Source organism: Schistocerca gregaria, chromosome 6, assembly GCF_023897955.1.
Source record: "Schistocerca gregaria isolate iqSchGreg1 chromosome 6, iqSchGreg1.2, whole genome shotgun sequence".
Classification (NCBI taxonomy): Eukaryota; Metazoa; Arthropoda; class Insecta; order Orthoptera; family Acrididae; genus Schistocerca; species Schistocerca gregaria.
Genome location: NC_064925.1, coordinates 238,507,762 through 238,531,865, shown reverse-complemented (window position 1 = coordinate 238,531,865; position 24,104 = coordinate 238,507,762). Strand labels below are relative to the sequence as shown.

Below are 24,104 nucleotides of genomic sequence, written 5' to 3'. Positions count from 1 at the left end.
CTTGCGACGTCTCTTCTTCCGTAAACTGTCATGCCATTCTAGATAATAATTTTCTCGCAAGTTTATACTCATTCGCAACTGCTCGGTTCACAACTGCGTATGCACCTTTAGACGTCTCTTCTTCTGTACACTGTCATGCCACTCTGCCTCGAAGTATTCTCACGAGTGTATACACATTTGTAAGCACACAATATTGTCATCTTCACTGAAACTGTGCGCTTCTACGTGCTCACTCGACAAAGAGACAGTAAGCGGTTCGCATCAAGCTGTTCACGACCTGCTCGGGAACAGCATACATATTCCGAGCAATGTGATGGTAACGCAACTTAATTCGCAACTGTGTATGCACCTTTAGACGTCTCTTCTTCTGTTCTACGTCGTGCCATTCTAGATCACACTTTTCTTGCGAGCTTATACGAGGGTTCGAACTTTAATAGTGGCAACTATTTATTTACAGCTCGTACAAAATAGATACATGTTTCAAAGTTTTACTGACCTTCAAAGTAGTCACCAGAATTGTGTTCAAATGGCTCTAAGCACTATGGGACGTAACATCTGAGGTCATCAGTCCCCTAGACTTAGAACTACTTAAACCTAACTAACTAAGGACATAACACACATCCATGCCGAAGCAGGATTCGAATCTGTGACCTTTGCAGCAGCGCAGTTCCAGACAGAAAAGTCTAGAGCCGCTCGGTCACAGCGGCCGGCCCCAAATTGTGTATATCCCGTTGCCAGAGATGTGGAAGTCGTAGAATACTCTTAGCAGTGCTAGTTCGAGCGGCGCGGTCTATTGCCCGACGAGTTGTAGCAGTTATGAAGCGAATCCCGTGAAGTGTTTCCTTCAGCTTAGAAATCGAGTTGAACTCAGGAGGGCTTAAGTCAGGTGAGTACTGTGGGTGGTACAGCACTTAGCAGCCCGAACAGTCAAACAAATCAGTAACACCTTGCACTGTACGTGCTTGAGCATTCTCCTGCAAAATGAATATCAAGTTCTGAAGAAAGTGTCACCACTTCTGTCCCTAAGCTGGTTGTAGGCTGTGTTCCAAAAATGAACAGCATAGAGAAATAAGTGATGACACTTTCTGCAGGACCTGACCATCGTTTTGCAGGACAATGTTCAAGCACGTACAGTGCAAGCTGTTACTGATTTGTTTGACTGATGGGGCTGCTAAGTGCTATACCACCTACTGCACTCCCCTGACTGAAGCCCTCGTGAGTTCAACTCGATTTCTAAATTGAAGCAAACACTTCACGGCATTCGCTTCAGAACTGATACAAACTCGTCGGGCAATAGACCGCGCCGCTCAAACTGTCAACACAGCTGGCACTGCTAAGAGTAACCTACGACTTCCACATCGCTGGCAACGGGTTATACACAATGCTGGTGACTAATTTGAAGGTCAGTAAAACTTTGAAACACGTACCTACTTTGCACGAGCTGTAAACACATAGTTGCCGCTATTAAAGTTCCAACACTCGTACTTATTTCCAGGCACACAATGCCGACATCACTATTGTACCTAATGTCCCTACGTGCTCGCTGAAAAAAAAAAAACAGTAGGTATTACACTCCAAATTGTTCACGAGTCACTCGCAAACAACATTCACACGTGGTACCAATGTGATCAAGAGCCACACAGCACGTAACTACACGTGTTCCAACGCCTGCTTTTCTGAAGTATTCCTTGCTATTATAGATCACACTTCGCTCGTGAGAGTATACTGAAACCTTCCCGTCTCCTCTATACCTCTTTTTCAAGTGAAACCTTCCCGTCTCCTTTATACCTCTTTTGTTAATAATAACCTTCCCTTTTTTCAATAACCTATGTAACCTTCACTTATGATTTCTATCTCTTGCTTAATAATAACAAATGAAATCGTCCCTTTGAAATTTATTCTCTTTCTCAATCTTCGCATACAAATTTAATTGCTGCTTATTAAAAGTGATTTTCTGATTATTTCGACAAAACATAGAATGTGTCGTCGTCGTGGCCCTCAGTCGTTATCTGCAATAACCCAGAACTGTTCCTTACCTTTATTTACTGTCGCTGGATCGCCATCTGACTGCTACATCGAACTGCGACATGAATATACTTACTCTCTTTTACTATACTCTATTAGCTGCTAGTGGGCTTTCATAATAAGTGGCTGTATTTATTACCAAAGCTGACGTTACTCCTTAATAGCAAAGCTGACGTTATTCTTTAATTAATTTGACTGAAGTTACGTAATTCATAGTTAAACTTTTCCTTGACAACAATAAAATTTTGCATAGTTTTACGTTGATGGTTTTTGGGATGGATTATAATTAGAAATGCGATATTGCTGGCAAAAGTTAAGTATATGAATGAAATGATTTTACAAACGTTCAAATGGAACTTACTTTTTACAATAATCTTACAACTTGCAATGCGCAGACATACCTTCAGTAGTCTTGAGTTTCTCAAAAATTAAATCAGTAATATTAGTTCCTCTTATTATAATAGTTAGCTGATGTCTCTGTACATCCGTTTATAATCTCTTGTAAATCATAGCTAGTGGCTGGCAGGCACACCGCTCCTCTCAACCTCTCGCTTCAGACCTGCTACCGACTCGCTTCACTTCTCGCTTACTACTGACATCCTACGAACGCTAAAGTGCGGTCTCCTGCCAACAATGCTTTCTGGTGCAGACAATCCCTGCTACCATTACAAAATGTATTAATGCGCGGTTTTTCCCGCTCTTTTCTTAAAATGTATCCGTACGCGGTTTCTCCCGCCCTTTTTAAAGTTATACCAACAATACTTCGTTGCTGACGTTCCCTGCTACCACAATTATTTCCAACATGACAAATATTAATTATTCCTACTTAATCCTATTAATAAAAATATAAACATCTTTCATAATTTGTGATTTGACAATAGACAATAGAAATATACACGTCTTGCAATACACATTTGCAAGCACACAACAGTATTAGCCGGCTGGTGTGGCCGAGCGGCTCTAGGCGCTTCAGTCAGGAATCGTGCGACCGCTACGGTCGCAGGTTCGAATCCTGCCTCAGGCATGGATGTGCGTGATGTCCTTAGGTTAGTTAGGTTTAAGTAGTTCTAAGTTCTGGGGACTGATGACCTAAGATGTTAAGTCCCATAGTGCTCAGAGCTATTTGAACCACAACATTATTATCCCCAATGAACCCGAGTGTCCTTATGTGCTGGCTGGTACAAACAGAGAGTAGGCGGTTGGCGCCGAGCGACTCATGAGCTTCTCATGAGCGACATATACACTTGCGAGCATGGTGACCGCGAACCGCTCGTCTCGCTGGTGTGTAGGCCACTTTATACAGCGGCCGACTCCTCGGTGTTGCAGGAGCACGGCGGCCGGCAGAACGACTCGTACCACCCGGGCGCGGGCGGCGGCCACCTGTCTCGCTCGACGTCCCAGCTGTCGCTGCTCATCACCGAGGACCACGCGGGCACGCTCACCATCACCTGCCGCGCCTCCGTGCCCGGATTCGTCATCGGCCCGCAGCGCGACATCGTCGACACGCAGGAGCACACGCTCAAAGGTGGTAGCACTGCCACCAAACTCCCACCAAAATTCCTCCGTGATCGACGTTTCAGCGAGTAGAGTGGCAGTGGCCGGCCGCCAGCTAGCGTACTTCCTTCTCGAGCGCCACGTACACACTGTGTTTTGTAGAAAGTGTCACTTTTTGAAGCTGGCTGCATGCTGGCAGCACTGCCCTAGCCACTAGATACTGTTACTCATAAATTAATTTTAATCGGAGTGTCTGAGGACCGGCGAGAGAATATCCCTCACAGCTGTAGTAGGTTTGGCGTGCTACTTCGCACGTTCACCGAAAGCAGTCAAGTAACGCGATTTTGTGTACGTCTCCATTGCAACGCCTCAGTGTTGTCGTAGTTCTATGGACGACTACTTTGTTTCCCTGAAGCCGTTTACGCTTCGTAATTGAAGGCTGACGACAAAGCGTCCGACTGTAAGGGATCATCTCTCGCCAACTGTACCACATTAGTACAGAGTAGATTTTATGCTGCTGTCGATCATTTTTACAAGGGTACTAGATGTCGTTGTGTTACATTTGAAGAAGAAACTATTTGAGCTAATGATTTGTTGATGGAGGACGCAGCCAGCCACATGCAATTTAAATTAGTACCGTGACAGTTTTCGGCTATATTGCCCATCATCTGATATCAACACTTGTTTTATTATAGTATTGGATTCATTAGCGTACGTTAATTTGAGTACTTAGTGATAATTTATTTGCTGTTTACGTCACTTGAATAATACATAAATACTACTACTACTACTACTACTACTACTACTACGTGATCAGGCCCAGTGAACAGCGCGCATCTACGAGTTTCCTCCTCCACTGTATTCTGTCCGTTGCTGCCATTCATCCACATCTATTGACACTTGGTTTAAATCTTCATGGAGTCCATCTCTCCAACACGTCTTGGGTCTGCCTGGCGGTCTCTTTCCTGTACGTGTGAAATCCAGGAGCTTCCGAGGCCATCTGCGATCTGTGATCCTCCATCCGGGCCTCATGGCCGGCCCACTACATTCGTTTGGCTTTGACAGTTAGTGCTATGTTGGGTTGCTGGTATAGTTCCTCAAGCTCTTGGTTGTATCTCATCCTCCATTCCCCTGTATCTACATCCAGAACCGGGCTGAAGATCTTATGAAGCACTTTTCTCTCAAAAACAAGGAGAAATATTTGTTAAAATATTTTAAACTGGTAAGACATGAGGGTGAGTCAAATGAAAACCTTCAAATATTTTTTAAATATTATTTATTGTGCAGAAGTGGTACAAAGCTGTATCACTTTTCAACATAATCTCCCCCACGATCAACGCAAGTCCTCCAGCACTTACAAAGTGTATAAATTCCTTTAGAAAAAAATTCTTTTGGTAGTCCGCGCGACCACTCATGCACCGCGTGGAATACCTCTTCATCAGAACAGAACTTAGTTCCTCCCATTGCGTCTTTGAGTGGTCCAAACATATGGAAATCACTTGGTAATGAGGAATGGCACCATTCCTTGATCGCTCTCTTCGTTTCCGGTTGGTGGAAGTGGACAAAGGTTTCGTCCCCAGTAACAATTCTTGCAAGGAAGCCATCGCCTTCTCGTTCAAAGCGCCGAAGAAGTTCTTCACAAGCCTCAACACTTCGTTCTCTCTTTTCAGGAGTCAGCAGCCGTGGCACCCATCTTGCAGACACTTTGTGAAACTGGAGCACATCATGCTCAATGTGTTGTGCTGGCCGATGACTAACCTCTAAACATGCTGCAATGTCATTCAGTGTCACTCGGCGGTTTTCCTTCACTATGGCTTCAACTGCCGCTATTGTGTGAAGTCACAATTCGTTGTGCCTGACCTGGACGAGGAGCATCTTCCACTGCAGTGACACCAGTTGCCGGCCGGTGTGGCCAGACTGAAGCGCCTAGAACCGCTCGGCCACCCCGGCCAACTGGAATACGGTTAACTCATCCTAAACTGCTCTTCGAACCACTCACGTACACGACAAGCTGTGTGGTGCGTGGCATTATCCAGTTGGTAAATTCCATCGTGCCGAGGAAGAACGGGATGCATCTAGGGGTGAAAATGATCCTCAAGGATAGGTGCACACATGAGATGGTCGACTGTGCCTTCCAGAATGAGGAGATCATGTCATGAAAAAAATCTTCAGACCATAAGCTAACCTCCTCCGGCCTAGACCCTTCCAATGATCGCTGCAGGTTGTTTGCTTTCACAGGTTTCAGGCCTGCACGCCAACGGCCATCTGGACGATGGAGCATAAAACTCGATTCAAGTGAAAAAGTTACTTGTCACCACTCAGTGGACGTCCACTAGCGTCATTGGCATGCAAATTGCAACAATAATCGCCGATGAACATCAGAGTGAGTGCGTGAACCGAGCGTCTGCCGTAGAAATCCACACACAGAACGGTCGTTGAGGAGACGTTGTTGGTAGCCTCTTCATTCACATGGCCAGTCAGGGGCTCAACAGTTGCACCACACTTGCCTCGGCCTTGGTTTGGATAGCATCATTTTATCATCCGCAGCATACCTTAACTACGGCGGCATGCGAATAGTTTAGGCTTAGCTGTTACGGAAACACTTCCACCCTTGACCCTATTGGACGTCAGATAAACCGCTTCGTTTTTTGCACTTAACGACCACGACTGCAGTGTTGTACGCATCCCCCCTATAAGCTTTATGAGATCTCCTCCGCAAGTGCTGCCACATGCCGTCTGAGTGTGGTTACTGCACGTGGTGGTCGCGATAATGTGACTGGACCGCGTAATACTACCACACACATACTACCAAATAAAGCCATCCGAAGCATAAGCATGATAACCAGAAATCGGTCATACCAGTGAAACAAATTTTTAAAAGTATTTGTGCCTAGTTGCATTCTCCATGAACCATCCTTAATTGAATGAAACACATAGAGCTCAACAATATCCAACAAAGATCGAACAATATACACTTCTGGAAATTGAAATAAGAACACCGTGAACTCATTGTCCCAGGAAGGGGAAACTTTATTGGCACATTCCTGGGGTCAGATACATCACATGATCACACTGACAGAACCACAGGCACATAGACACAGGCAACAGAGCATGCACAATGTCGGCACTAGTAGAGTGTATATCCACCTTTCGCAGCAATGCAGGCTGCTATTCTCCCATGGAGGCGATCGTAGAGATGCTGGATGTAGTCCTGTGGAACGGCTTCCCATGCCATTTCTACCTGGCGCCTCAGTTGGACCAGCGTTCGCGCTGGACGTGCAGACCGCGTGAGACGACGCTTCATCCAGTCCCAAACATGCGCAATGGGGGACAGATCCGGAGATCTTGCTGGCCAGGGTATTTGACTTACACCTTCTAGAGCACGTTGGGTGGCACGGGATACATGCGGACGTGCATTGTGCTGTTGGAACAGCAAGTTCCCTTGCCGGTCTAGGAATGGTAGAACTATGGGTTCGATGACGGTTTGGATGTACCGTGCACTATTCAGTGTGCCCTCGACGATCACCAGAGGTGTACGGCCAGTGTAGGAGATCGCTCCCCACACCATGATGCCGGGTGTTGCCCCTGTGTGCCTCGGTCGTATGCAGTCCTGATTGTGGCGCTCACCTGCACGGCGCCAAACACGCATACGACCATCATTGGCACCAAGGCAGAAGCGACTCTCATCGCTGAAGACGACACGTCTCCATTCGTCCCTCCATTCACGCCAGTCGCGACACCAAATGGAGGTGGGCTGCACGATGTTGGGGCGTGAGCGGAAGACGTCCTAACGGTGTGCGGGTCCGTAGCCCAACTTCATGGAGACGGTTGCGAATGGTCCTCACCGATACCCCAGGAGCAACAGTGTCCCTAATTTGCTGGGAAGTGGCGGTGCGGTCCCCTACGGCACTGCGTAGGATCCTACGGTCTTGGCGTGCATCCGTGCGTCGCTGCGGTCCGGTCCCAGGTCGACGGGCACGTGCACCTTCCGCCGACCACTGGCGACAACATCGATGTACTGTGGAGACCTCACGCCCCACGTGTTGAGCAATTCGGCGGTACGTCCACCCGGCCTCCCGCGTGCCCACTATACGCCCTCGCTCAAAGTCCGTCAACTGCACATACGGTTCACGTCCACGCTGCCGCGGCATGCTACCAGTGTTAAAGACTGCGGTGGAGCTCCGTATGCCACGGCAAACTGGCTGACGCTGACGGCGGTGGTGCACAAATGCTGCGCAGCTAGCGCCATTCGACGGCCAACACCGCGGTTCCTGGTGTGTCCGCTGTGCCGTGCGTGTGATCATTGCTTGTACAGCCCTCTCGCAGTGTCCGGAGCAAATATGGTGGGTCTGACACACCGGTATCAATGTGTTCTTTTTTCCATTTCCAGGAGTGTATTAGCTGAAAAGGGACCCTTAACCAAAACAACTTTTAGAGTGAGAAACGCTTACCGTCCTGACTCTTCATGGCCCAGCGCTAGTATCTTTAACTAATAGTCGATATGTTATGGATCCCAAGTTGCAATTCAGCCACAGGGGAAATTGCCCCTGAAAAGCGGAAGAATCAACAGTCATCAACTGTATGAGGATAAGTAAAGGAACCCACTACGTTAAAGACACATAATGTATATCCATAGGACATTTACCTGTGCTTGAAGTAGTGTCATGCCGATCTCTCCATTCGCAAACGTTTTCGTATTAGTAGCCCATTCGGACTACGTAAGGGTCTGCCAAGGAGAAGGTAAACACGAGAAAAAATGAATAACTAACTAAAGAGCGAAATTATAGTAGTCGGAGCATAGCAGGAAAGTAAGGAAATTTGAAAAGGCAAATGTAAAGGCTGAACCCAGAAACTGAGGGGGTCAGTGAAATGATATGGAAAGACGAAGCAGATGTAGAGCGTGTTTCCGTGATGATGTTACAAACTTTCATGGATGATGGAGAATGGTAAACTTATCAGTTCGAGGTGAGGGACTCTTTTCCGTAAATGATGGAGGCAAAACGTACAAGCGAAAATCTTTCTGATACCTCTGAAAGTGGAACACTGTACCAATACCGTTCTTGCTAAGATTATGAGGTACACAGCCTCTAGTTGTGGTCGTGTAGAAGAAAACGAGAGAAAAAGTGTGGCAAACAAGGGCTGTAAAATTATTAATTTAAGGACTATGAGCACTTGTACATGTTCGTTACTGTGAAGCACCTCTCTCCTACTCAACAAGTGCCCGTACACTTCTTAAGATGTGCATCTTAAAGCCCGTGTTCATGGGAGTTGTTTTCCTTGTTTTTGGTCCATACTACCACCTCTGAAAGTTCGCAACGACATGTATTCCACTTTCAGAGGTATCATAACGATTATCTCTTAAAGCTTTCGACTCGGTTGTTTCCTGACCAGAGTCCCTTACCTCACATTGATTCATTTACCCATTTACATCCCTGGAGATTTGTAACATCGTCACCGAATCACACTGTAGATTCCGATCAACATTTAGAAACGACGGAGAGCAGGCTGAATTTAAGAGACTCACTTGGAAGGATCCATGTACGAAGAAGTGGAATACTGAAGCACTGAGGAGTGGTGAGATGAGTTTCAATATCTCTGAGCTTCTATAGAGCTATCGTACGAGTCAGACTGGTGACTTCGAAAGCAAAGCTGTCAACCTGAATTATAAAATATTTTTATTTTGTGTTTTTCGCTGCTTCACAGTTTCGTCTGTGTGACCATGTTCACGCATATTGCTGAATCAGCTAAATTCTTCTTTTAAAGTATGGCAGCCCAGATGCATGATAATGCCTGACGGACGTAGGTAACCCAAATTTCACTGGTTATACTATGCACTTGCAAATGACTAAACAACCGAAACTGCGCAGTTCCTGTGAAATATTATGGGTGGAGGTTACACTCAACAACCGAGCTAGGTTAATAATTGGCTCCTTTTACCGACCTGCCGACTCAGCAGCATTAGTGGCAGAACAGTTGCGAGAAAATTTGGAATACATTTCACATAAATTTTCTCAGCATATTATAGTCTTAAGTGGAGATTTCAATTTACCAGATATAGACTGGGACACTCAGATGTTTAGGACGGGTGGTAGGGACAGAGAATCAAGTGATATTATAATGAGTGCACTATCCGAAAATTACCTCCAGCAATTAAACAGAGAACCGACTCGTGGAGATAATAATTTGGACCTACTGATATCAAACAGATCCGAACTTTTCGAGTCTGTAAGTGCAGAACAGGAATCAGTGATCATAAGGCCGTTGCAGCATCCCTGAATCTGGAGGTTAATAGGAATATAAAAAAAGGAGGAAGGTTTATCTGTTTAACAAGAGTAATAGAAGGCAGATTTCAGACTACCTAACAGACCAAAACGAAAATTTCTGTTCCTACACTGACAATGTTGAGTGTTTATGGAAAAAGTTTAAGGCAATTGTAAAATGCGTTTTAGACACGTACGTGCCGAGTAAAACTGTGAGGGACGGGAAAAGCCCACCGTGGTTCAACAACAAAGTTAGGAAACTACTGCGGAAGCAAAGAGAGCTTCACTCCAAGTTTAAACGCAGCCAAAACCTCTCAGACAAACATAAGCTAAACGATTTCAATGTTAGCGTAAGGAGGGCTATGCGTGAAGCGTTCAGTGAATTCGAAAGTAAAATTCTATCTACCGACTTGACAGAAAATCCTAGGAAGTTCTGGTCTTATGTTAAATCAGTAAGTGGCTCGAAACAGCATATCCAGACACTCCGGGATGATGATGCCTTTGAAACAGAGGATGACACGCGTAAAGCTGAAATACTAAACACCTTTTTGCCAAAGCTGTTTCACAGAGGAAGACCGCATTGCAGTTCCTTCTCTAAATCCTCGCAAAAACGAAAAAAATGGCTGACATCGAAATAAGTGTCCAAGGAATAGAAAAGCAACTGAAATCTCTCAACAGAGGAAAGTCCGCTGGACCTGACGGAATACCAATTCGATTCTACACAGAGTACGCGAAAGAACTTGCCGCCCTTCTAACAGCCGTGTACCGCAAGTCTCTAGAGGAACGGAAGGTTCCAAATGATTGGAAAAGAGCACAGGTAGTCCCAGTCTTCAAGAACGGTCGTCGAGCTGATGCGCAAAACATAGACCTGTATCTCTAACGTCGATCTGTTGTAGAACTTTAGAATATGTTTTTTGCTCGAGTATCATGTCGTTCTTGGAAACCCAGAATCTACTCTGTAGGAATGAACATGGATTCCGGAAACAGCGATCGTGTGAGACCCAACTCGCTTTATTTGTTCATGAGACCCAGAAAATATTAGATACAGGCTCCCAGGTAGATGCTATTTCCCTTGACTTCCGGAAGGCGTTCGATACAGTTCCGCACTGTCGCCTGATAAACAAAGTAAGAGCCTACGGAATATCAGACCAGCTGTGTGGCTGAATTGAAGAGTTTTTAGCAAACAGAACACAGCATGTTGTTATCAATGGAGAGACGTCTTCAGACGTTAAAGTAACCTGTGGCGTGCCACAGGGGAGTGTTATGGGACCATTGCTTTTCACAGTATATATAAATGACCTGGTAGACAGTGTCGGAAGTTCCATGCGGCTTTTCACGGATGATGCTGTAGTATACAGAGAAGTTGCAGCATTAGAAAATTGTAGCGAAATGCAGGAAGACCTGCAGCGGATAGACACTTGGTGTAGGCAGTGGCAACTGACCCTTAACATAGACAAATGTAATGTATTGCGAATACATAGAAAGAAGGATCTTTTATTGTATGATTATATGATAGCGGAACAAACACTGGTAGCAGTTACTTCTGTTAAATATCTGGGAGTATGCGTGCGGAACGATTTGAAATGGAATGATCATATAAAATTAATTGTTGATAAGGCGGGTACCAGGTTAAGATTCATTGGGAGAGTCCTTAGAAAATGTAGTCCATCAACAAAGGAGGTGGCTTACAAAACACTCGTTCGACCTATACTTGAGTATTGCTCATCAGTGTGGGATCCGTACCAGATCGGGTTGACGGAGGAGATTGAGAAGATCCAAAGAAGAACGGCGAGTTCCGTCACAGGGTTATTTGGTAACCGTGATAGCGTTACGGAGATGTTTAGCAAACTCAAGTGGCAGACTCTGCAAGAGAGGCGCTCTGAATCGCGGTGTAGCTTGCTCGCCAGGTTTCGAGAGGGTGCGTTTCTGGATGAGATATCGAATATACTGCTTCCCCCTACACGCCGTTGGGTGGATTGCGGAGTATGAATGTAGATGTAGATGTAGATGTAGATGTAGATGTAGATGTAGTTGTATACCTAGGCGTTTCAGACATTTTCGTTGTTACAGATCTAACTGTGAAAACTTAACATTGAAGAACTGAGAAAAGGACAGAATAATTGCATTAGAGGTGTGAGCTTACAGGCTAATGGAGAAAACAAAATGCCCGGGTAAAATGAAGAACAATACAGTGAAGAAAAGGTAAAAAAAATAGAAGACTCGTAAAGAAGAATGGATGTGGCACATACTGCCCTGAAAACTAATTCTAACACCAGCTGTCGAAGGTACAGCAGATGGGCACAAGAATGAAAATGTTGGATGAAGAAAAAAAACTGAAGATAGACTACAAGGGAGTTGGCCTAGAACAGGATCAGATGGAGACGGCAATGGCGTCAACAGTATAACACCTTATAATGTTACGAAGTATAATTTGGCGGCGGTGGAACAGATACTCGGCAGTAGTTTTACAGCAGGAATCATCCCTGCGTTTGCCTCAAGTAATTTAGAAAAACCATGAGAAACTCTAAATCAAAAAAATTGTTCAAATGGCTCTGAGCACTATGGGACTTAACTTTTTAGGTCATCAGTTCCCTAGAACTTTGAACTACTTAAACCCAACTAACCTAAGGACAACACACACATCCATGTCAGAGGCAGGATTCGAACCTGCAACCGTAGCGATCGCGCGGTTTCATACTGTAGCGCCTAGAACCGCTCGGTCACCCCGGTCGGCAAACTCTAAATCAGGATGGCCAGCATGACATAGCGGTCTCCACTCTCAGGAATAAAAGGCAAGTCTGTTGAAAACAGCAGAACAAATATTTGGTTTGTCGTGTACAATGCAGCTTTTTGTTCAAATTTTTTAACGACGTTAGCCGCATTTGGGCACTGAAATGTATCAACGAACTGGACCGGGTCTCCAACGTGGATTTTCCGATTTTAGCAAACTGTCACCTTAACCTCCTCGGTGATTTTTTTGTATCTATCACAGAGGAGCTCCTTAAATTCTGTACGATATGTTTGGAAAGCCATTACTCACATTTACATTCACCACTGGAACAGTAACATTAAATACGAAAGGCGTGGCTCTGTTTCACGTAGTCACTTTAGTTCCTTTTCATTCGGTGAACAAGACAAGCCGTTTTAGTATCATCCATATCATTCGGCAAGCCAAGACCTCCGTGTATTGTTGACACTGTGCTAACAAACCCATCATTATCGTTAAATGTTACACTACCATTGATGGCCCTGACTATCGGTTCACAAACGTCGTTATTTTTATACATTTTGTACATACACTATTCACAGTATTGGCAATTTTAATACCTAAAACACAGAGTATCAGTAACTTTCTATCGCACAGTGCAACGTAGACTTCGTCCGATGGGTTTGGTACTTCGTCTGCCCAGGATACAATATTTTACTTGCCCCTACTTCTTGCAATCATAAATTCCTTGGCATGTAAGACCGTTGCGCGATGTAACACAGCTGCGCGATATCATTGCCTTTCTTTTCTCTTTTATGTTTCTTAATAGTAGAAATTTCTCTTCTCTGCTTGCTGAAACTGTTTTGAACAATGCTTCTGGTTTTTGCTTTGTCCAGGAATATTGTGAAGACTGTCGCACTGTAGAAGAGGTTTTGGCAGCGCATCCATTTTCCACGGATTTTGCTAGCATAGTGCATTTACCGGACGTAGATTTGTCGTCTCATTTGTTTTCTGCGTAATCGAAATATTTAATTTCAGTGTTTTTACAGTCACCAGTGCTTCCTGCCACCTCCACATCCTCTTCCACTTCCAGGCTCACATTCTGATGTTCTTGGTAATTTGCGCTACAGGTGAAGATAACAGCAGCTTCGCCTATTAATTTACTTTGATTGTTTGCTACTTCGCTCTCCATTCCGTTCCTTTGCTTTGCTGAAGTAGTATCACCAACGCTTGACGCCATCCACGCATTCTCTTCCACTTCCGCAGGCACATTCCCGTGGTCCTCATCACGCGTGATAGCAGTGACGCTGCTGAAACTCTTGTCCGTTGAGTTTGAGTTACGTGTGTTATCACATTTATTGGTCTCCGTTCGGTTTTCTTGCTGATTGTCGAAGGATTCTGTAGCTTCCTCGTGCACAATTTTCCCACTGCCAGGACCTGATGTACACATACTGGGCTCATTCCGTCCTGACAGAACAGCTGCATTATTTGCCATTGCCTCAGGTGGACTTCTCAGTACGTAATTGTACAGGGCGTCTACGTCACAGTTTCCCCTAACGTCTTCAGTAGAATTGCTACGGAGCATACGCGGGACTGATTTTCATACACAACATATGCCCGACAGCATACTTTCGCATAAGAGGTTATGTGCTGTTATAATTCTGCTTTAGTTACTCTATTACAACTGAGGTTACCATGCCAGGTTCTGGTCACACTTCTTCTCTAAAACCATAAACTTTCCCATACAAACTCATTTGTCATCTATTTTCGAGGGTAACTTCGAACGTTAAATTACAGACTCACTGATCGGAGGCCAAGATCTGCGATGCTGTGCTAATAAACGCATCACTGTTCCATACCCTTAATTCATGATGAAAAAAGTTTTGTTGCATTTTTCGTCCGTATTTCAAATCAGGACACTTGTAACTTGTCCAGTCGCTTGGCGGCCTGATAAACTGTCCATTGTCTCAGTAAGACTTCTGCGCTGTTATTTGCTGTCGTATTGACTACTTAACTAATTGTATCTGGCATTTTCCGACAACTTAACTCCCTAGGTACATATATCACTGTAATAACTTCCGCAACTGCGTGCCAATGTGGAATGTGTTCTCCCAGTCTGCTACGGCTGCTCTTGAATGTAACTACATCGCCGAACAAATTAAAATTCAAATGAATCTTGAAATTAAATTGTATATGGTCAGCACTGGGCTTATTATGCCTCTAAGTTCCCTACATGTATCTAAAGTCCCGTAGTAGTACAAAGACACCTACTCTTTTTAAATTTTCAATTGAGTTAGCTATTTTTCATCCTGATTCTATTCGTCGCCGTAAAGAAAATGTCAACTATTCCACGATGCGCAATTAAAAGTTGTTCGCTCTACAGCTGACTCCAGAAAAGCCGTGCACTTTCCGAAATGCTCGTGCATAGCCTCAGGGCCACTATAGTATCTCCTCGGTCAAACTCAGATAGATCGCGTGCATTCCCCTTTCTACAAACGGACATCACAGTCACTGATACTACATAAACCGGGCGGGTGTCTTGTTCTCACCTGCTTCACTAGCAAACATGTGACGCTCTTATCACGGGTTTGTATCGACAGTAGGCCTGGCAGATCAGTGTATGATGTCTTCCTAACAGTGGATGCTTCCAGGCCAGTGTGAATGCATCCTCATACCGATAAAGGAGGTCATTCTGCCAAGTACTTTGTAGATTTGACTCGATTTTGTAATCACTGAAGTGACGTAACATTCACTTTCCACCCGCGAAGTTTCATTTCGTTCCCTCCTCCCCTTCTGTGTACTTCCTTTTTTCTGCCAGGGAGTGTATATCACTAAACTATAATGAAACAATGTGATCCCACTGGCCTGTGTGCGTTGCAGATGGGGTCACCAGCTCTCTGGCTTTAGGAGGAAGTGACTGCTTTTTACCGTGGCGCAAGAGCGAATATCCAGCCTGCTCAACTTTTGTTAGACTTTCTAGCGATGAAACAGAGAAGAAACAGCAAAGGCCTGTTCCAAGCTGAAGATGGAAGCTCAACGAACATCCATAAGGAGGACTAAGGAGATATACCAATGCTCTTATTATGTCAGTGTCCTATGTTTTCCTCGTAGGCTGAACGACCCTAACCTACGGCGTCACAACCAACCTGCGCGCAGAACGAGCGAGTGAGGCAATGCAGAATGTGTCTGCCGATCAGTCGATTCCAACCCGCCTCGCTCCGCCCCACTCGCTCGTCGCTCCCACCCATGTTGAGACACTGAAGTTCGTGCGAGACATATAAACCCAGCAGCCAATCAAAAGGCTTTGAATCGGTTACATTAGCTGATATTCCACCCTGGGAAGGAGCAGCTGAAACTATAGCTATTTTTTCCAGAAAAACGTAAAATTAAATGAGGGCAAGTTCTTCGATCAGTGACAAAATTTCACGAAATACATGCAACAGAATAAAAGAAGACCTATCCTTGGAAATCTTTTGGCGCTAGAAGAGGGGACAGCTTATTCGTATCACCACATAATGAAGTATTTTATTCGGAATTACTAGAATAGGCAGGACATCACTTTGCAGCTCCAGGCCACAGTAAAAAATGGTTCAAATGGCTCTAAGCACTATGGGACTTAACATCGGAGGTCATCAGTCCCCTACACTTAGAACTACTTAAACCTAACTAACCTAAGGACATCACACACACCCTTGCCTGATACAGGATTCAAACCTGCGACCGCAGCAGCAGCGCGGTTCCAGACTGAAGCGCTAAAACCGCTCGGCCACAGCGACCGGCTCCAGACCACAGTACCAAAGTCGAAAGGGAAGTTCCCTTTCACAGCCCCGCAGTAGCGAAAGGAACTCAGTGAAGAGTTCCCGTAACAATTTCCTAAAAATAGAGCGTTCTTGATAAAGTGGATTCAAATGAGAAATATTAACACTATGTTTAACTACAGATTGTTGTTATTTATTCTTAAGTGTAACTGAAATAATCGAAGTTACTGAACAACTTCTTGTTTCCCGTCCCACAAGAATAAATGATTTTTCATGGTTTATCTCGGTTGATGAACACCTTTCAATTTATCTTTATGTAAGATTATCTTATGATTTAAGAGATAAACAGAACTCAGCCACCATTGACCACTGAATTAAATTCAGTGGCGACAAGTAAAAATTTGCGCCGGACCAGGACTCGAACCCCGATTTCCTACTTTACGTCAGCTGGTGCCTTAACGGCTTCCGCTATCCGGACGCGCTTCATTTCCACTCCAAATACTCAAACTGGCGCACACTATACATGTGGCGTCCACTGTCCGTTATACTCATTTCTAGCAGCTTCACCTGATTCTGGATACCGGATAGCTGAAGCAGTTAAGGTAGCCGCTCGCATAAAGCTGGAAATCGGGGTTCGAGTCTGGTACAAATTTGCACTTGTAGCCATTGAATTCAGTGAGTGTGTGTTTTGTAGTTTATTTGCGCTCAACGGTGAAGTTATCAGCGCCCTAACACTCATTGAAACAAACAAATGTGGATAAGATCTCTAAGACTTTGGCATACTCATGCTTTCACTCCTACCTCACTCGCATTGACCGCACAATCACTATCGCACTTGCGCTAAAATAACGGAGAAAGAGTCCAATAAAATGTGGCGCGCAGTTATCTGTACGCACAACCACTACACATTGGAGGTTCCTCTCGCAGAAACAAGAAGCCATGCGGCATAGTGATGTCGTCTGCGCGGATACGAGTAAGGAAGACCTCGTCGCGTTGACGTGGCTGGAAAAGGTACGCCACGGCCACGTTGTGGGCCTTACTAGACGGAGCTCATTGTCTATACCATCCCACAGAAGAAGGACTCTAGATATCAACCGCAAGGCTACAGCATACAAGGGGATGACACACTGAAAAAATGAGGATGACGACCCTCCCCCTTGGCTGCTAGATTCGCTTCCCGTTTCTCGCAATACCCACGTGCTCTGGTACCCTCCAGTGAATTCAGCGTCCACTAGCGTCTGAAATCTGTATATTTCACGAACATACACAGAGTAGTTTGCTTAAGAAGAATGTAGTTCATAGTAACTGTTCAAAGTGACTACGGCCTGTCTCAATGCTTTTATTGCATTGATACATGCACTTCTGCCGCACTCTCGAGAAGATGCCGGGTGTCTATTGTACACGGGGACGGGCAGTGGGTGATAAACAGCACGCCTAATGCACTCCGCCATCGATACTGCCAGTTATCCATTCCATCAGACAGCTTGTGATGTATCCATGCTGAGGTGTGTGACTGTGTACAGTGCGTGACACGTTGTCACAGATGGAAGATTACTCGTCACTAGAGTTGACAGTCATGCGTTTAATGTATAGTGCTACAGTACGTCGTGAACATAAAGTATCATAAATGTTAAGCATATTTCTTTCCAGCAGGTGTTGATCGTGTGGCCGAGACTTACTTAGCAATAAGCGACCATAACCATGCCTGTGGAACAACACTTCGAATGATACGGTGTGAACAGTACTGCTAGAACATGTATTTAAGGAGCTTGAGCACTTAGCTGCTATAATAACTGCTAAATTATAAATCTATTAGCTGATTGTTTTAGTTTCAGTACGTTTTAATTATGATCTCGGGAAGAAGTGACTGCAATTGGTTGTTAATGAGCAACTGAAAGGCCCAGCTGTCTCTATTTACGTTTAAAATAGGTAGCGCAACTTTTAGGGCAAAATGTTTGGATAGATATTACGGTGAGGTGTGTATTTTTCCAGACGTGGTTAGACGTATACATTTATATATGGATGTAAATACCCAGCTTTTTTATAACTGGAGCTGTTTTTGGACCTTCCAGCCCTAGTTGCAGAATCAATAATTCAAAAACAGTCTTAATCGCAGGAAACTACTTTCAGGTGATGGTTTCCTGGCGTTATGTAGACAGGAGTGACACCACCAGCAGTCGACCAATGGCCTAAACGCCCAGAAGATGACCCCTACGTCGAGATGAAACTTGTTGGCGGTATAATAATAATAAATGCGATTAAGACTGTTTTTTAATTATTGATTAATCATACTAATCGCTGCTTCTCTCCACAACCATGTTGTCCAAAATCCTGGTTGCAGAGCTGACCGACGTGTACCGTGCTGTGTTCCAGTGGAGGTGGAGGTGCCCCGTCAGGCTAGCTGCGCAAGCTGCGGCTGCCTGCTGGCCTCGCCGCTGCACCTGCTGTGTCTGGTCGCCCTGCTACACCGATGACCTCTCTACGTCAATTAGCAGCTCGCAATCATAGCTAGCGAACCTTTTGGATGATGCAAGTGTCGTTTTATTTGTATTTTTCCAGACGTGGTTAGACGTATACATTTATATATGGATGGATGTAAATACCCGGCTTTTTTATAACTGGAGCTTACTATATAATTTTAATAATCGGCGGGAAGAACATAACTTTTTACATGTAAAGCATTCCTGCGTGATATACAGTAAAAGGGTGGTTCTTCTGAGCATTTACAAGGTATATCTTTCACGGTTCCATAAAATTTCTCCAAAGGAGAAAAATCCTCATCCGAAGGAATACGTAAAAGTTTCTGCATAAGGGTGAGATTATTTCTTGCTCGAGTATGACGATACGGAGCCTGTCGCTTTTAGAATTGTTGATGTGAATATCTTTTGCTACAAACTGTCTTCATCTGTAACACTGACTGTCGTTAGGAACTAACCAGACGAGCTTAATCTGTCAATTCCTGTTGTAATTTTTAGTTGTCAACCCGGAGAACAATCAAAAAAATGCGTCGTCAGCGTCAGACAAAATTTCAGTTTCGTGCAGTTCATAACAGCAGCCGTATTCCGAGAAAGATTATGTAAAGTTTTGCTTCACTTTTCTGTCCGTAGGACACATAGTCATGTCATCTTTTACACCACACACTTCCTCTTTTTCGCATTTTAGTGTCAGTTCACAATTCAATGAACCATACCATTTTGAAATACGCTTGGTCGGTTGCAGTTATTTCATATGTTGCTAAATGTTGTCACGAAACAAAACGTTTCTCACCTTTGTGCAACACATCACCATTTTATGAACTTTCTTATGAACCTAGGCGGAATATAAAAGAGATCCGTGTACCAGTTAGCTACTTACAAGCTGACGGCATCTACTAGTCCCCACTGATTTTGCCCAGATTTGTCGTATACGCAGGGCTTGGGCAGTAAGGAAAGTAATAGAAGTGGAATTTTTGGTGCGGCTCGGGCGAGGCATCAACCATTTGTATGGCAAAAGAGTCCAGGCAGCAGTTAGCGCAGTGGGAAAAATACACAACGTTAATCTCAGAGCTCTGGTGTCGAGTCCCTATACATAGGACCTTCTTTTTCTGTTTAATTAGTACATTACTTATACTGCAGATAAACTGAAATAATGCTCAATATGATGTTTTTTATTGATATTTTCACAAAATAGGACGGCAAACAACCACACCAAGAAGGGATGGCGTCGTGAAGTATTAGTGTTTTCCCTAAGTGCATTCCGCTATTGCAATCTTGCGGTGTGTGTTTTTAGTGTGAGGTAAAGAATTCGACCAAAAAGTTTAAAACTGCTCTTACCTTAACGAGGGAGGGAAAGGAACCACATCCCAAGAAAACTGCATCAAAATACATCACCAGATAACTGCGCCAAAACTTTGGGAAATAACGCATTACACGTGGTTTGCTACCAAACTTGCTATGAGGGAGCAACTTTCACGAATGTAAACCAAGTTTGTTTTCCTACAGAAACTTTAAATAAACACGTTATTGTAGAATGTAGCTTCTCTAACGTGTACAATATGCCGCGAAAATTACTACTTTCCCTGTTGTTAAGATGTACATTAACCCAGCACTTGTAAAACATCAGCTATAAAATAGTAACAGTATGTAATGTTGTATACAAAGTTCTTGAGTACTGCTTACGATTTCTTGCTGGAAATTTATGCGCGATCCAAAATTTTCCTTGGCGCTTTCTTTTCATACTTTTCTGGAAATATTAATCAAAACAATGTTTTGAGCATTATTTCGATTTACTTGCAGTGTAAGTACCATAAAAGTTGAAGTAAAGAAATAAAAACGCTTCCGCATAAGGTCTCGACCCCAGACTGCCAATCTGATGCCTTTCCGCTGCTCCAAACGCTGGCGGCAAATTGCGCTCACATCTGGATTTCCACTATCGTGACTTTCATTCTATGTAAGCCCTGTCTATATCATAAATATGGGCAAAATCGGTGATAACGATTAAGCGTGGTCCTCTTGTGAATAAAACAATTATTTGTTGTGAAGACGGCGATGTCATTTTTAGCCCGCAGGTAACGGTTTTTTTAAATTGTGTATCGATTTGAAGGTTATAACGTAAGCAAGAATTGGTGTATTCATGGTCCATAACATCACTGCGCAAATGGTAAAACATATCACCCATCTTTTCCATAGAATCTAGTAACAGGAAAAAACAAAATGCAGAACGAAAAATTTACTCGCTTCGTAAAGGAAAAGTATAGATTATGTCTTCTGTTTCTGCTATTTACTTCAGCAAACGCTTGTTACTTCACTAACTACAACAGTATTTGGACTTATGTATGAACAACGCATGTTTTGAACAGAGTAGTGGAATAGAATGCTTGTGTAAAGTTGATTTGCATGTAATTTTTAATTGAAATATTAATGTGAAATATTGAGCTCAGGGTGCTTTGGTGTGTGCAGATATCATTATTTGATTCAGGTGTCATTAGACTATATTTGCAGGCGTTGTTCCTATAGTTTACAGAAACTTACGAACCAGACTCTTTCTGGTAAGATTAAGCAACTCATCATGCATTTCAGGCACTAATGTCTTCCTGTAAACTAATACATATCTTATATGAAAATTGCTTGTCAGAATGGCAGGTTAATTATTTTTATAACATTTATGAACTTTCTTAAGGTAAGAATAAAAGAGGTGAGTGAACTAGATATCGGTTATTTGAGTAGCAGAGAGTAGCGTACTCTGTGAATCGATTTCGTTTCATTATTCTCCTCGAGTCACTCATTACCACAGAGGAGCATCAAAGCCAAATTATCAACTGACTTGTGGCATTTTGGGTGGCACACTCTGCACATATCTGCAAGGCAATGTGCACAGTTGTCGCGGAGAGCTATGCCAGCACTGTTTTAGGAATAAACTGCAAAACAGATTTACGTAACACCCCTAATAGGTAATATCTGGCATTAGTCGGACGCGCTGAGTCCCAAATCTTTATGTGTACAATGTTAGTATTTGATAATGACACCTTACTTATTATTTTTTAAAGAAAAATCTATATTAAAAACCACAACTGCGTGATCATGAGCGCCCCACAGTACACTGGAAGACATATATACATAAGAGATAAATATTAGTAAGCAAAAATCGTCCACATAAATGTGTTTATGTTTTGTATAAATTTTATCATTGTTAGTTTATGTGGATATAAAAATTATTTATATTCGAGAACGTATTGTGAAAATATGTTTCTCTGTGATACGATGTAAACATATCAATATGAAAGTCATAGCTACCTGTTCATTAACCTTGAATTATAACAATATATATTACTGAATATGTGTCATTTATTTCCTCCAACGGCTGTTTGGCTAGAGTGTGACTAGCCTTGCCTTAATGGGTTTCTCTTGTTATTAGAAATATTTGAGTATATAAATGTGGTGTCAAAGATTTTTATTTCTATAACGTCATGTAAATAAAAATTAAGAAACTTTTTCCACGGATTGTTTGTATGAATATTTTTCATCAGCTTCTGATTTACTGTACATATGGAAACCATGCTTTCGACTAGGAATTAGAGAACTATAGTAATGCCGTGCTTGACGCCTCTAACATGTGAGCATTAAAGTGTGTATTAAACCTCTTTTATCTAAAACTGTAAAAATAATTTACCTTATCCTCTGCTCCTCCGATCAAACCAGGGAGATTTCCAGTAATTTCTAAGGCTTTAGATGAGAAAACGTAAAACGTATATGAGATGTACATTGGAAGCACTTGCTTTTCAGGAAGTATGGGATAAAAACAGTTGTACCATTGATGAAAATTGAGTTAACTGTAAAGGCTCTATCAAAATAGAGGTTATAAAATCTACTATTTTCAGGTAGTACTTATCTGCCTTCCATCTGATACTGACTAAATTTTATAAGCTGATTTAACAATGAAGTTTCAGTGTGACCCTCACACTGTTTACATTTAGATCATTATAAGCCCATATAAAAGGGGAAAAGCAAGTTTATTGGCAGTGTATCGCCTCCCTTCCATCTATGAATCAAAGTACTACTCCACTTATAGGTGACATAATTTAAAGCGTAATGCGAAGGATGGTAAAAAAGGCGCTTACATATACAAAAAAAGGTGAAAATGGCTCTAATTCACAGAAAAGATTCTCCGTCTATCCAAAAATCAAACTCTGAAACTGAACCAACAATACATATACACACACACATAAACCATTAAATTGTAAATACGTGGCAAGTATTTTTTGAATCAAATATGTTACCATTGTGCAATCACAGTGTGTGTGTGTGTGTGTGTGTGTGTGTGTGTGTGTGTGTGTGTGTGTGAGCAACTGTGATTTGCACGTAGAACATTACGTTGACTCTGGTTCATGGCGTCGCTTTGTCGCTATGATCATTCCGAAATATTTGTGATGTACAAAATGTAAATAACTTAAACCAATTTTATCACCATATTTTCTATAAAGCAATTTCCATGAGATTCTATGCGTATTCCAATATTATAATTTCACTGCTCTAGTCCCAGGTTATGTGAATCATGAGCCATGAATCTGAGTTTTGTGGACTTCATAAACAGAAGGCTAATGTTAGCCACTTTCAGCGAGACATTATTATGAAGCTGGTTTATTTTCTAACAGTCCTGCTATAAGCTGCTGTTAGAGAAAATTCTGGAAAACTCTTAGTTGATTAATAACTGTGTATCACTAGGTAGTGACAGTCCTCTGCTCTTCCTGAGAAGTAGTTGCAACCACACCACTTTCCGACATAAAAGTTTCCCAAATTACCTTTTCAATACTTATGGATTCCTCTGTTTGTGAATACCTATTTGTTGAGATCCAATACCACTGACACTGAACATTTCTAGATCGAACTGTCAATCCAGCTTTCTTCGTCAATGATAATGCAAAAAAATCTTCTTCAGCATTTATGAAATCCGCTATTATTTCCTCGAACCATTCTAAAGGCGTGCTGAATTGTTCATCTGTAACAAAAGTGTAGCATCCTCGGGATAGAATATTCGTAGCTGGAAGTCAGTCATGCAAGACTTTCACCGCGGTCTACGCAGCATCTAAGGTATAACTCTTTAAGTGCCTCTCTGTAATTTTTTTTTTTTTGTGTCATGTTTTCTCCGTGCATCACAGCTGTCACCGAAGCGCACTCCTACGTCAACCCTCCAATAAGTACTTCTTCGAAGCAGAAACATCTGAAAACTGAACTACATGGAGATGTAAGTTCATCAAAAGCATTTTATTAAGAGGTAAAGCGTGTTAGATTCGCTTAATCCACTTCTTAATTGTAAAAATTCACCGCTCGAAAGTGGTCTGTCCTCAACTCCCTAAAGACACAGGTGGGAAAAGTCACATCAACA

The 24,104-nt window shown here is 43.0% G+C and overlaps 1 protein-coding gene across 1 annotated transcript in view; it reads left to right on the top strand.

The window, feature by feature from the left end:
• The window catches only part of LOC126278511 (uncharacterized), a 718,457-nt gene extending 696,244 nt beyond the window's left edge, over positions 1-22,213 (top strand). Inside the window, exons 5-6 of the mRNA XM_049978676.1 lie at positions 3,352-3,550; positions 18,618-22,213. Of these exons, the coding sequence (XP_049834633.1) occupies positions 3,352-3,550; positions 18,618-18,718 (300 nt within the window). The 3' untranslated portion in view covers positions 18,719-22,213. The remainder of the gene's footprint in view (positions 1-3,351; positions 3,551-18,617) is intronic.
• Positions 22,214-24,104: the final 1,891 nt, after the last annotated feature.